Source organism: Pipra filicauda, unplaced genomic scaffold (assembly GCF_003945595.2).
Source record: "Pipra filicauda isolate LSUMZ 115617 unplaced genomic scaffold, ASM394559v2 scaffold421_size600610_pilon, whole genome shotgun sequence".
NCBI lineage: Eukaryota > Metazoa > Chordata > Aves > Passeriformes > Pipridae > Pipra > Pipra filicauda.
This window is the reverse complement of record NW_024104556.1, coordinates 569,185-583,112: the sequence shown is the minus strand read 5'-3', so window position 1 is coordinate 583,112 and position 13,928 is coordinate 569,185. Positions and strand designations below refer to the sequence as shown.

The window sequence follows — 13,928 nt, the reverse complement described above, 5'->3', positions numbered from 1 at the left end:
CCTTGTCATCCTTGGGATCTTGATCCATCGGAACAACTTCTAACGCCTTCCTTTCCCTCCCATCCCAGTCTGTATGCCCGAAGAGGGATTTAAAGGTGAGTTTGGGGTGATTTCCCCCCCCTTTTGCCCAAATTCCACCCCCATCCCACCTCCCTCCTCATCTCCTGGTGGTGTTTTATCCCCCCCAGGGACTGGTTTACTCGGCCACTGATGGTTTTCCAAGAGGAGCGACCCGAAGGGAAGAGGATTTGGAACGTGGTAGGGCATTAAAAGCATCCAAAAAAAAAGGTGGATATGGGACTCTGTGACTCTTCCAGAAGGCAGGAAAACCCCCGAGCGAGGCGTGTGCTCCCCAAAGCAAACCAAACCAATGCCTTATGTCAAAGCAGATTGCACTGAGGGACATTCCTGCTCCAGGAGAACGTCCCGGGTTGGTTTAATAAAGAACAGGAAGGTTGGGAAGTTGAGCAGCAGTTGGTGTGTTCGGGGCGAGGGGGTGTCCCCGTGATCCCATAGATCCCAACCATCCTGCTCCATCCTCCTCTTTAGGATAACCCTGTCTTTGATCCACTGTCAGGCCAGCTTGGAAGTGCAGGAATTGGGACTGGGGGAGGAATGTCTGGCAGACAAGGAATCTTTATTGATTTGACCCCAAATGGGAGCTGGGATCTGCTTCCCAAACCTTCCCCAGGGCCGCATCCCTCTCCGCATCCCTCCGCCACTTCCACACCTTGGATGATCCGAGAACCACCTGGGCTCTGGGAACTGGGTTGGGGTTTTTTTTAGAAATTTGGGGTATTTTAGTGACTCTGGAGAACATTTTCTTCCAGGAGTGCTTGGGACAGCCGGAGCCAGCGGGGGGGTGCAGGTGGGAGGCGTTTCCCATGGGAAGAGGGGGATTTTCCCCCTTTATCCTCGTTTTTCAGCAATGCACTAATTATTATTATGATTATTTTTAACATCTCCCAGCAAGGATTTCTCCCCGTTAATATTTAGCAGGAACTATCCCACTTCCAGCCTGATCCACACCAGGCACTGCCGAGGGATCTCTGTCCTGAAATTCCAGGTTTCCTCTTCCTTTCCAGCCTTTTCCCTTGTTTCCCTGGAAAAATACGATGTGGAGATCACATCAGTTTTATTTTGTCAAGGTTTGCAGAAATTTGGGATGCAAGAAGAAGGGGGAGGGGCACAAATCCCATCCCCCAAAACTCCCCTAGATTTGATTTCCAAGGTTTGATTTCCAAGGTTTTATCCGAAGAATTCCAGCTGTTCTTTGCCAAACCCCCTCCTCCCTGTCCCTGCTGCATTTGGGGGTGAAGCAGCAGCATTTGAGGGGCTCTAAAGCTCCTAAAAAGTGGGGGTTTTGGGGCATTTGGACCCGTGGATTCTTTCCCAAGGTACAGACATGAGGAATTCCATGTGCCGAAGCCACAAGAGGTTTTTTCTTCCCAGCCTGAAGCACTCGCTTGTGTACATATTCCTTGGAAATTCCATCTTTTCAAGTTGCTGTTCATTTTTTTTAATGTTATATATATATATATATATATATAAAAAAAAAAACAAAACACAAAAATCTCTTCCTTGAGCTTATCCTGTTGTTGTGGGAAGCGATCCGGGGGGGCCCTGGGGGTGTTCCGGGGCCGCGGCGGTTCCGGCAGCGCCGGATCCTCTGGAGGACACGAGTCCCAGGTGTGATCCCAGGGCCCCGTTCCTGTTTTGTCTGTTATTTGCAATTATTATCGGATTAAAGTTGTCATTGGAGCCATGGCAGCCTCGTTGCAGTGCAGACACGTGGGATGGGGGTGGTGGAGCAAAGGGGGGGGGTATCCCATAAATCCCGCTCTGAGCTGTCCCAAAAAGGGCTGCGGGGTGGGATGGGAGCGAGTGGGATCTGCTGGAGTGGGAATCCCCCCACCCTCGGCACAGGGTTTATGGAGCCCTGGCCCTGTCACATCCCAGCTGCTGTGTCCCCAGGGGGTTCCATGTCCCCCTGGCGTGCCAGCCCCCCTCTCCTTCTCCCCTGGAGCCGATGCCAGCCCCTCCTTGGGGGGGGTCCCCGAGCTGGGGGGTCACTCATGGCCTGGGTGCTGGTGGGGGGGAGAGAGGGGGGGCCTTGGGGTAATGGGGGAAATTAGGGTTGGGGGGGGTCAGGAATGGGGGGTTATGGGTGGATGGGGTGCCCTAAGTGCCAGGGAGGGAGGGATGGAGGGGGTGCCCTGGGTGCTGGGGGGAATTGGTTGAGGGGGGTACCCTGAGTGCCAGGGAGGGATGGAAGGGGTGCCCTGGGTACCAGGAATGGGGGTTATGGATGAGGGGGCTACCTGGGTTAGCAGGGATGGAGAGACTGGGGGTGGGAGAGGGCCTTGAGTACCAGGGATGGAAATGGGAGTTCCCTGAGTACCAGGAATGGGGGGAACCAAGGGTGGGGAGGGTATGAGGGGGGGCTGCTCTGGGTCCCAGGGAGGGATGTGGGGGAACCCCGGGAGCCAAACTGGGAGGGGGGTGTGGGTGATGGGCAGAGCGGTGCCCGGATACCAACCGCGGGCAGGGGGATGGAGACACTTCCCGGGGGACAGGGAGGGGTTGGGGGGTCCCCCGTCCGCGGGGACCTGTGCGCTGGGGAGGGAGGGGACACCCAGGGGGTGACATCAGGGATGGAGGGCGATCCCCGGTTCTGGATCCCGGTGCTCGGTTCCGGCGCCGGTTAGCCGGTGCCGGTGTCCGGCGGTGTGTCCGCGGTGCCGGTTCCCGGTGCGGTGCCCGGTTCCCGGTGCCGGTGCCCGGTGCGGTGCCCGGTTCCCGGTGCCGGTTCCCGGTGCGGTTCCCGGTGCCGGTTCCCGGTCCCGCCGCCCCCGGAGGGGCCGCCCCGCCCCGCCGCACGTGACGCTGCGCGGTGGCAGCGAGCGCCGGGGCCCCGCTCGGCTCCGCTCGGTACCGGCCCCGCTCCGGGACCGCCCCGGCCCCGCCGCCCCCGGTAAGTGCCGCCCCGAGGGGACCGGGCACGGGGGTCCCCGCGGAGAACCCCCCCCCGGGGTGTCCCCCCAGCCCCGACGCAGCACCGGGGGGTCCGTCCGCCGGTGACCTTCAGTGCCGCCGGTACCGGGGGAGGGGATGGCGGGGGGATGCTCCGGGCCTGGGGGAGAAGGACGCGGGTTGGGGGGGGGGCGGGAGGGACGAGTCCCCCATTTACCCCCCAGTCCGTCCCCACAATATCTCCCCCACAGTTACACCCTGCATCCTGCCCCCCCCAAACCTACACCCCCCCGGATACCCCAAAATCCACCTCCCCCCGCTCCTGCCCCTCATCGTTTTCTCTCCCTACCCCAGTCTCCCCACTCTGTCTCCCATGTCCCCTCCCCTAAACCCAGCCTGTGCCCCCCAGCCTGGCACCACATTTAGGGCACCCCCCCCCCCCACAGTGCTGCCCCCCACCCTCCCCGGGACTGCCCCCCAGTTTGGGTGCTGGGAAGGGGGGTGAGCGATAACGGAGCCCCCCAAGGACCCACCAGCCCCGCGGGGTCACGCTGCGGCCCAGGGGTGCCACGGGTCGCGTTTGCAGAGGGTCGCGCTGGCGCGGGGACGGGTGGCGGTGTCGCATTGGCACCAGGGTCGCCTTGGCACGGGGACAGCGGGGTCGTGCCGGCTCGGGGCCGGGTCACGCGTGCCCCGGGGCTGTGCCGGGCTGCGGCTGTGTTTGCACAGGGCTGGGTCGCACCCGCACCGCGCCGGGTTTGCACCACGGCCGTGTTTGCTCAGGGACGGGGCTCGGCTGCACCTCCTTGGCACGGGCACGGGGACAGCGGCGTGAGGGTCCCCTTGGCACCGGGGGCGTCATTGTGTTTGCACGGGACCGGGGCACGTTTGCACCAGGGCTGTGCTTGCACCAGTGTCGCGTTTGCACGGGGACGGTGGCGTTGGCACAGGGATGGTCACACTAGCACGAGGAGGGTGGCATTTGCACGGGGACGGTGACATTTCCACAGGGCTGGTGACAGTTGCATGGTGGCCCTGGGCCTGTCACATCCCGGCCCTGTCCCCACCCTGGCGTGTCCCCGGGGAGGTCCCTGTCAACCCCCCCTTCACGGTGCCAGCCCTCCCTCCTCCCTGCCTGGAGCTTGTGCCCGTGGCACGGGGATGGCGGCACTTTGACTGCGTCGGTGACACTGGCATGGGATTGGTGACACTGGCACGGGCATGGTCACATTGACACGGGGTCAGTGACACTTGCACGGGGATGGTGACGCTTGCAGGGGAATGGTGACACTGGCACCAGGTCGATGACAGTGGCACGGGGATGGTCAAATTGGCGCGGGGTCGGTGACACTTTCGCGGGGTCGGTGACACTCCCGGGGTCGGTGACAGTGGCTCGGGGCGGGTCCCGGTGCCCGGCGCTGTCCGTGGTGCTGCCCCCGCGCCGCCGCCTCCCGCCGGCAGAGGGAGCCCCTCGGGTTGGGGGGGTGGGTGCGATGAGTTGGGGGGGTCTCAGCGGCCGGACCCCCCCGCGCAGTGACCCCGCACCCCCCGCTCCCGCCCCCCCCGGCCCGCAGCCGGGCGGCCCTGGCAGGGTGGCCCTTGCCCCGCTGCCATCCCTCAGTTCCAGAGGTGGCACCGCTGCCCGGGCGTCCCGGCGAGGGGTTGTGGGGGAGTTCTCCTCTCCCCCAGGAAGCGCCATGGGCCCCCCCGGACCCCTTCGCACCACCTAGACGTGTCTCCAGCCAGCACCACCACCCCACCTCCAGGTAAGCCCCCATGGGGTGCTCCCCACCCGAGGGTGTCAGTCCCAGGGGGGTGACGGGCACCCACAGCCCCCGTCTCCCCAGGGCAGCAGGATGGCCCAGCAGCGCCACGCCGTCCCTCCGCCACTCAAGGTAGGTGTCATTGGGGTGGGGGGCACCCAACCAGCACCCAGAGGAGCCAGCATGGCCATCACCCGCTCCAGTAGCCACAGGTACCACCATGGCCATCACTCCCCCCTTGTCTTGCAGACGGAGGAGGATTACATCCCCTACCCCAGCGTGCACGAGGTAGAGCACCCACCCCCTCCAGAGAGGGGTGCGAGGGCCGCTGGGTGGGTGTGGGGGGAGTGGGTGGGTGTGTGTGGGGGGGTGGGCGCCCAGAGCACCCACCATGGCACTGGGTACAGGTGCTGGGCCGGGAGGGGCCGTTCCCCCTCATCCTCCTGCCGCAATTTGGGGGTTACTGGATCGAGGGCACCAACCACCAGCTGAGCGGGACCCCCGACTCACCCCCCACCCCAGCCCCCGGCACCCGGGCAAAGCTGGAGGGCAACCACACGGCCAAGATCTACCGCAAGCACTTCCTGGGCAAGGTGAGGCCCTGAGGGGCTGCAGGCGTGGGGTCTGGGGGTGGGAGGATCACCCCATGGATGTGGGTGGGCATGGGTATGGTCACAGAGACCTCATGCACGTGGGTGCTCGTGCATAGGGGTGCTCATGGCCATAGATGTGGGTATCCATGGCTATGGGGACCCCGTGGAACTGGGTGCTCATGGACATGGTACCCTATGGCATGGGTGCTCATGGATGTGGGTGTGTGCTCCTATGGGTGCAGAAGCCCCATGGGAATGGGTGTTCATGGGCCTGAGTGCTCATGGAGGTGGATGTCGGGTATCCATGGGCATGGAAGCCCCACGATATGGGTGTTCATGTACATGGGTGCCCCACGACAAGGGTGCTTGGGTGGGTGGGTTCCCCATGGGTATGGATGGGTATGGGCATGGAGACCTCATAAGCATGGATGCTCTTGCATGTGAGTGCTCCTGGACATGGGTGCCCCATGGATATAGGAGCCCTGTGGAACTGGGTGCTCATGGAGGTGGGTATTGGGTATCCATGGGCATGGGAGCCCCATGGGTGTGGGTGCTCAGGGACATGGGTGTTCATGGGTGTGTGTATTTATGGGCACGGGTGACCAATGGCCTGGGTGTCCCATGGGCATGGGTGATTATGCATGTGGGTGCTCCAAGGGGATGGGTGCTCATGGATGTGGATGCTCAGGGACCTTGGTGCTCCATGGATGGGTGAGCGTAGCTGTGGATGTCCATGGGCACAAGGAACCTACAAGTGTCCATAGGATGGGTGTCCCACAGACATGGGTGCTCATGGATGACAGTGCTTAAGGACATGGGTACCCCATGGGATGGGTGCTCATGGACACGGGTGCCCCGTGGGTGCCCCATGAGTGTGCACAGGAAATGCTTATGGGGTCTCCATAAGCATGGGTGCTCATGGGTGCTCATGGACACGAGCACCCTGTGGGGACAGATGCTCATGGATATGGGTGCCCATGGATGGTGATGCTCATGGACACGGGTGCCCCATGGATAAGGTTCCCCATGGGGATGGGCCCTCATGGGTGATGGTGTCCATGGGTATGGGTGCTTGTGGATGATGGTGCTCATGGATACGGGTGCTCATGGACACAGGTGTCTCATGGATATGGGTGCTCATGGACACAGGTGTCTCATGGATACGGGTGCTCATGGACACAGGTGTCTCATGGATATGGGTGCTCATGCACGATGGTGCTCGTGGACGTGGGTGCCCCATGGATGATTGTGCTCAAGGATATGGGTGCCCCATAGATATGGGTGCCCCATGGATATGGGTGCCCCATGGATGATTGTGCTCATGGACATGGGTGCCACATGGATATATATGGGTGCTCATGGATGATGATGCCCATGGATATGGGTGCCCCATGGACATGGGTGCTCATGGATGACGGTGCTCACGGACTGGGGTGTCCCCCATCCCGGGTGCCCCCCATGAGCCCCCGCTGGCCTGGCCACGGGTGCTCGGCCCCTCCCCACAGGAGCACTTCAACTACTACTCCCTGGACCCGGCCCTGGGCCACCTCGTCTTCTCCCTCAAGTACGACGAGCAGGAGCACCTCCACCTGCTGCTGCGGTGAGTGGGGTGTGGGGGCACCCACGGGCGCTGCCTGGGGGCAGGGGTGCCCCCTGACCCCCTCCTCGCCCCACAGCACCCGTGCCCGCACCCTGCACGACGTGGTGCCCATCTCCTGCCTGGCCGAGTTCCCCAATGTGGTGCAGATGGCCAAGGTGGGTGAGGCCCCCCATACCAACACCATGGGTGCCCCCCAAATGCCCTTGGCAGCACCCATGGGTGCCCCCCGACCCCCTTATGGCATCACCCCCCTTCCCACAGCTGGTGTGTGAGGACGTCAACGTGGATCGGTTCTACCCTGTGCTCTACCCCAAGGTAATGGGGTGTGGGGAGGGGGGCACGTGGGCACCCATGGGTGCCCTCCACCCCCAACCTCTGCCTCCGCCCCACCCCACAGGCCTCCCGCCTCATCCTCGCCTTCGATGAGCACGTGCTCAGCAACCACTTCAAATTTGGGGTCATCTACCAAAAACTGGGGCAGGTACGGGGTGGGTGGGGGGGTGGAGTGGGGGTGGTGAGGGGGGTGTCCCGGGTGGGTGCTGCCACCCATCCCCACCCCCCACAGACCTCAGAGGAGGAGCTTTTCGGCACCACGGAGGAGAGCCCAGCCTTCGCCGAATTCCTCGACGTCCTGGGCCAGCGGGTGCAGCTGCGGGACTTCAAGGGGTGCGTGGGGGGGTGCTGGGGGGGAGGGGGGCACCCGTGGGTGTTCAGGGTGCCTGTCTCACCCACCCACCCAGGTTCCGGGGGGGGCTGGATGTGACCCACGGGCAGACGGGCAGCGAGTCCGTCTACTGCCACTTCCGCGACAAGGAGATCATGTTCCACGTGTCCACCAAACTGCCCTACACCGAGGGGGACGCCCAGCAGGTGGGCACCCAGGGGTGCTGGGGGGGGTCTGTGGGGGGCCACGGGGTCCTGGGACACCCAGGAGTGCTGAGGGGTAAACGGGGAGCAAGGGTTGGGGGAACACATGGGTGCTTGAGAGGGATGGGGGTGTAGGTGGTCCTGGGGCACCCCCATGGTGGGAGGGCTGGTGGGGCATCTGTGGGTGCTGGGGGGGTATCTGCAGGATGCAGGGGACTCCTGGGACCCCCATGAGTGCTGAGGGATTGTCTGTGGACTACAAAAGCTCTAGGAACACTCATGGGTGCTGAGAGACATATATGGGAGGCAGAGGGCTGGTAAGGCATCCATGAGTACCAGGGGAAAAATATGGGATGCAAGGGGCTGGTGGAGCACCCATGGGTGCTGGGGGGTGTCTGTGGGATTCTGGGGTCTTCCATTCCCTTTGGCCCCATGGTGTGACCACCCTCTGTCCCTCATACCTTGCTGTGTCCCCCCTCCTCCCCCCCTGTCCCCCATGTCCCTCCGTGGCTCCCCGTCCCCACAGCTGCAGCGGAAGCGCCACATCGGGAACGACATCGTGGCCATCGTCTTCCAGGACGAGAACACGCCGTTCGTGCCCGACATGATCGCCTCCAACTTCCTCCACGCCTTCGTGGTGGTGCAGCTGGAGCAGGGGGGCAGCCAGGGCACCCTCTACAAGGTACCCCCTGTGCCTCAGCGTCCCCGTCCCCATGGGGGGGCCCCTGGGGTGTCCGGTCACCCCTCCTCCTGCCGCAGGTCTCGGTCACCGCCCGTGACGACGTGCCCTTCTTCGGCCCTCCGCTGCCCGACCCCGCCGTCTTCAGGAAGGTGAGCGCCCGTGGGTGCCACTGGGGGGGCCCTGCTGGCACCCCCCACCCACGCACCCACCCAGGGCCCCCTCGCCCTGCAGGGCCCTGAGTTCCAGGAGTTCCTGCTGACGAAGCTCATCAACGCCGAGTACGCCTGTTACCGGGCCGAGAAGTTCGCCAAGCTGGAGGTGCGGGCATGGGGCGGGGCTGGGGGGGCACCGGGGGGTGGGGGGTGGGCACAGGGGGGTTAGGGGGGCACCCGGGGGCAGTCTGGCTGGGAGGGGGCTGGGAGGGCCGTGGGGCACCACATGGGGCACAACGTGGGGCTGTGAATGCGGGCGCCGTGTCCGTGGAAGCTGGACACGCCGTGGGGGGTGCTCGTGGGTGGGCAGGGGGTTGGTGCAGTGCAGGGGTGGGCAGAGAGCGGGTGTCGTGGGTCCCCATGTGTACAGGTGGGTGGGTGAGTGCGTGGGGCAGGGGTATTGTGGGGCGGTCTCGTGGGTGCAGTGATGTGGAGGGGCGGTGGGTGCCCAGGGTGGTCTCGCGTGGGCGGCAGCAGCGCAGTGCAGGGGTGGGTGCAGGGCTCGGGGGAGGGGGGTGGTCCTGCGTGGGTGACAGATGTGTGGGGCGTGGGTGGGTGTCTCACGTAGGCGCAGCCGTGCGGGGGGCGGGCGGTCCCGCCGGGCTCAGCGGTGCGGGGCGTGGGTGCGAGGGGCGGGCGGTCCCGCCGGGCTCAGCGGTGCGGGGTCGGGGCAGGAGCGGACGCGGGCGGCGCTGCTGGAGACGCTGCACGAGGAGCTGCAGGCGCGCAGCCAGGCCATGCTGGGGCTCGGCCCCGACGACGAGCGCCCCGACAACGGCGCGGCCGCCCCGGGCTTTTTCGAGTCCTTCAAGGTGGGGGCACGGGGGGGGTCACGCACTCCCCGGACCCCCGCACCCAGCACTGTGGGGGCCGTGCCCCTCCCTGGAGGCCCGGAGCCGGGACCCCCCATGTACCCCCTCACTCCCCCCGGACACCCCGATGCATCCTCCCCCCGCCAGACCCCCCTCGGGGTCGCCTGAGAAAGCCCCGCCTCGGACACGCCCCCTCCGCTCTGGCCACGCCCACCGCCGATTTGTGAGTGCGGTCGAGGCCACGCCCCCGCGGCGGCCCCGTGCCTTGCTCATCAACATAAACCACGCCCCGTTCTAAGCCACACCCGTCCCATGGGCCCCGCCCATCTCCTGCCCCGCCCCCTCCCGCAGCCTCGTTCATTACACGGCCACGCCCCTCCCGCTGGCCCCGCCCCCGGTGTCCCCCCCTGTGTCCATTGCCCCCCCGGTGCCCACTGTCCCCCTCGGTGTCCCCACGGTGCCCGGTCCTACCCCACTGTGACCCCCCCGTGCTCACTGCCCTCCCCCTGGTGTCCCCCCGGTGCCCACTGTCCCCCCGCTGTCCCCCCGGTGCCCACTGCCCCCCCCGGTGTCCCCCCGGTGCCCACTGCCCCCCCCGGTGTCCCCCCGGTGCCCCCGGTCGGTGGGTGACGCGGTGCCTCCCGCAGTCGCTGCTGGTTCCCGGGAGCCGCCGGGGACGCCGCGGCAGCGCCATCGGGCTGGGCTCGGTGGAAGAGGTGGGTCCCCGCGGTGCGTCCCCCCTCCATTTCCTCCACCCGTCCCCGGTGTCCCCCCGTTAACGGCGCCCCGCAGGCGCTGCTGGTGCCCGGGAAGAGCCCGTCCCGGCGGCGGCCCGGCCCGCTCGGCTCCCGCCGCTCCAGCGCCATCGGCATCGAGAGCATCCAGGAGGCGCCGGCCGGCAGGTGAGCGGTGTCCCCTCCCCGTGTCCCCTCGCGGTGTCCCCTCCCGCCGTCACCTCACTGCCACCGCCCCCCGCAGGGACGGCCCCGCCGCCCCCGAGGGCTCCGGCTCCACTCACAGCTCCCCCGAGAGCCGCCGGCACCACGACAGGTCCCCACCGGGACACGGGGGGCCCGGGGACGGGAGGGGTGGCACCGCGGGGGGAAGACACGGGGGCTGGAGGGCACTGGGATGATGTGGCAAGGGGAGGGGGTGGCACCGGGATGCGTGGCACCGAGGCGGGGTGAGATGGGGACAGGGCGATAACAGGGTGACACGGGGGCTGGAGGGCACTGGGATGGGGCAGCACAAGAACAGGGTGACACTGGGACATGGTGGCACTGGGGATGGCGTGGCACCGGCATGGGCTGACATAGGGACACGGGGATTGGCAGTGCACTCCTTGGAGGACACTGGGATGGGCAGTGCAAGGACAAGGGGCACTGGGATGGAGTGACATCAAGGTGACATGAGCACTGAAGGGCGCTGAGATGGTGCAGCTCAAGGACTGGGTGGCACTGGGATCGGATGGTACCAGGATGACACGGGCACTGGGATGGGGCAGCCCAAGGATGAGGTGGCACTGGGATGGGGTGACATCAGGGTGACACAGGGACAGGGTGACATGGGGACTGGAGAGCACTGGGAAAGGACAGCACAAGAGACACTGAGACATGGTGGCACTGGGGATATCATGGCACTGGCATGGGGTGACATAGGGGCACAGGGATTGGCAGTGCACCCCCTGGAGGACACTGGGATGGGCAGTGCAAGGACAAGGGGCACTGGGATGGGGTGACATGGGATGGAGTGGTACCAGGGTGACATGGGGACTGGAGGGTGCTGGGATGGTGCAGCACAGGAATGTGGTGGGCCAGGGTGACCTTGGGGTAGAGTGACACTGGGATGAGGTGGCACAGAGACAGGGTGACATGGGGACTGGAGGGCACTGGGATGGGGCATGTGGGATGGGATGGGATGGCACTGGGACAAGGTGACACAGGATGGCACAGGAACCATGGGGACAGGACACCAGAGGGATGGGTTGTCACAGGGACAGGGTCACCCAGGAGCCGAGTGGCACAGGGCCTGTATGGCACAGGGACAAGGTGGCAGGGGGCTGTGGGATTCAGGTGGCACTTGGGTGTCTTGAGCGCAGGGTGGTACAGAAGTGGGGTGGCACAGGGACACATGGCATGGGGACAGGTTGGTGTGATGACAAGGGATATAGGGGCAGGATTGCATGGGGCTGGGACATCCAAGGGATGGGATGGTGTGGGGACAGGGTGTCACAGGGATGGGACATCCCAGGCATGGGATGGCACAGGAACGCAGTGTCCTGGGATGGGGTGGCATGGGGACAGGGTGGCACGGGGACGGTTCATGCCAGGGGTGGGATGGCATGGGAAGGCAGTGTCCCAGGATGGGGTGCCACAGGGACGGGGTGTCCTGGGGCCAGCACCGCATCGAGGTGGGCCATGGCAGTGGCCATGGGGCGCGGTGCCAGCCTGTCGTGGCCTTGGGGACTGTCCCTGGCCACGGGCACTGTCCCTGGCAGGGCCGAGAAGCCGGAGCCGCCGGATTTCTCCCGCTCCTCCTCCAGTGCCAGCAGCTTCGGCAGCGCCGCTGAGGAGCCCGAGCCGGGCCGGGTATGGGGCACCCAGGGGGCAGGGGGGGTGCTGGGGGGGCCGAGGGGGGGACAGCACCCCCGTGACCCCCTTGCCCCCTTAGGAGAGCCGCTCACCCTCGGGGACCCACCGCAACGCCTTCCCCGACACCCCCTGGCCGGATGACCCCCCCGGGACCCCCACAGGTACCCCCCGGGAGCCCCTGAACCCCCGGAGCCCCCCCAGTAGCCCCTCACCGGGGTGTCAGGGCCCCACGGGCTGGGGGGTCCCCCCGGGGTGCTCATGACCCCCCCCTTTCCCCCAGGCCGGCGCCCCCCCGACTCCCCCTGCCCCGAGATCAAAATCCAGCTGGAGCAGCCCCCCCATAATCCGGTGAGGCTGTGCCCCCCCCACCAGTGCACCCCAGTACGGGGGTGCCCACACTGGGGTGCCCCCACTGATGTCCCTCCCACAGGGCTCATAGTCACCCCCCCACCCGCGAGGGGGTCACCGCTTCGCCCCCCCATTCCCCCCGTGTGCCACCCCCATGCCAGGAGCTGAAGCCATCGTCCCCGGTGCAGGATTTGGGGGGACCCCCAAAAAATGGGAGTGTCCCCCCCCTCCAGACAATCTCTGTCACCCCAAATACCCCTCGGGGGAGGGGGGGTGATGCACCACAAAGGACCCCCCCTCTGCCGTGACCCCAAAATGAGGAGCGGGTCCAACCCCAGCATCACCCCCTTCCTACAAAAGAAATGGGGGGCTCAAATCCAGGGTAACCCCAAAGTGGGGCTCCCCCTCCCCACCTTTATTTTAAGGGAGAAAAGCTCCGGAATGGGTCGGAGGCTGAAATTGGGGGGAGGGGAGGATTATTTTTTTCACACCTCCCCAACTCGTGTTTGTGTTTCCCGTGAGTCCTGTATAAAATAAAGGTTTATTTATCGCTACAGCGGGTGGGCCCCAATATCTGGGTTGGGGCGGGTGTCCCCAAAACCCCAAACATCAGCGGGGGCTATAAAAACATCCCCAAATTCACCCATTCTGGGGGTCATTTAAGCCAAATTTTGAGATTTCCCAGCAGCCAGGCCAAGCAAAGCCTTTCTTTGATGCTCCCTATTTTTGGGAGGGGGCTGCGGGTACCCCAAAATACGGCAGGCAATGGCTTCACTGCCCCCCCAAAACCAGCCTCTGCTTGGCTCCCGTGGTCAGCCCGGCGTCGGGAGCGGCGTTTGGCCGCGGCCCCGGTGGCCGCCGGCGTCCTGCCAACCCCCCGGCCAAGAGAACGTGGTTCCCCCCCCCGAACCCCCAAAAACCACGCGGCACCCCGGGAGTGGTTAAACATAGCCCGGGGCTGCCGGAGTTCTGGGAAGCGCCGGCGGTGGGGCTGTGGTTGGGATCCGGCGACGCCGGCAATGCCGGGGGGGGGAGCAAAGGGTGCCGGGCAAAGGGGGGTGTCAGAGCCCCCCCAAACCCAGCCCCGAGGAGGTCACTGACTAACCCCCCCCCCGATGAAGGGCCCTGGTTAACGAGGAACCACGTTTTTAATTATGAAATTGGTGAATGAATAAAAAAATAGGGGTGGGGTTTATTTAGGGGAGGGCTGGAGGGTCGGAGAGGGGTTCGGAGGTGCTCAGGGGGTTGTTGGCAGTGCCCAGCTCACCTGGGGCGTGCAAGGGCTGCTTGTGGGGGGAATTGGCACGGGAACGTGGTGTTGGTTCAGCCAGGGCAGGGCTTGCACGAGCACAGGGACCTCCCGTGCGTCCCGTGGGGGGGTCACACGGGCACGGGGAAATCTGCACGTGCAAGGAGAGCACAGTGACATTTCCACGTGCCGGGCACTGCACACACGTGGTGGCTTTCGCAGGTGCCCAGTGGCATTT

General features: G+C 65.3%; 1 protein-coding gene and 1 long non-coding RNA gene across 5 annotated transcripts; both read left to right on the top strand.

The window, feature by feature from the left end:
* The first annotated feature begins 1 nt into the window (after position 1).
* Positions 2-1,767, top strand: LOC120324095. Its single transcript, XR_005565104.1, has 2 exons — positions 2-95; positions 189-1,767. It is a non-coding gene; the product is annotated as an uncharacterized LOC120324095 (long non-coding RNA).
* A 2,712-nt stretch (positions 1,768-4,479) lies between these two features.
* Positions 4,480-12,997, top strand: LOC113982826 (RAP1 GTPase activating protein). 4 transcript variants are annotated; one of them, XM_039385594.1, is made up of 21 exons: positions 4,480-4,739; positions 4,826-4,868; positions 4,986-5,024; positions 5,144-5,329; positions 6,835-6,929; positions 7,006-7,084; positions 7,191-7,244; positions 7,327-7,410; positions 7,495-7,595; positions 7,670-7,799; positions 8,323-8,478; positions 8,556-8,627; positions 8,710-8,796; positions 9,365-9,502; positions 10,150-10,218; positions 10,295-10,404; positions 10,481-10,552; positions 12,000-12,090; positions 12,173-12,254; positions 12,374-12,441; positions 12,524-12,997. In XM_039385594.1, the coding sequence occupies exons 2-21, from the start codon at positions 4,830-4,832 to the stop codon at positions 12,530-12,532; spliced, it is 1,761 nt and encodes a 586-aa protein (XP_039241528.1). In that variant the 5' UTR covers positions 4,480-4,739; positions 4,826-4,829; the 3' UTR covers positions 12,533-12,997. The 4 variants fall into 4 exon arrangements, with proteins under 4 accessions (XP_039241528.1, XP_039241526.1, XP_027567180.2 ...); XM_039385592.1 differs by having other exon boundaries at positions 4,651-4,739; positions 4,821-4,868; positions 10,481-10,540; XM_027711379.2 differs by having other exon boundaries at positions 4,651-4,739; positions 4,821-4,868.
* The last annotated feature ends 931 nt before the right edge of the window (positions 12,998-13,928 follow it).

Excerpts from the sequence above, each read along its gene's own strand:
- LOC113982826 (XM_039385594.1), top strand. The coding sequence starts at position 4,830 with ATGGCCCAGCAGCGCCACGCCGTCCCTCCGCCACTCAAG. Across the intron at positions 7,800-8,322 it reads CCGAGGGGGACGCCCAGCAG|CTGCAGCGGAAGCGCCACAT; the intron begins GTGGGCACCCAG and ends CCGTCCCCACAG. Across the intron at positions 10,219-10,294 it reads GGCTGGGCTCGGTGGAAGAG|GCGCTGCTGGTGCCCGGGAA; the intron begins GTGGGTCCCCGC and ends GGCGCCCCGCAG.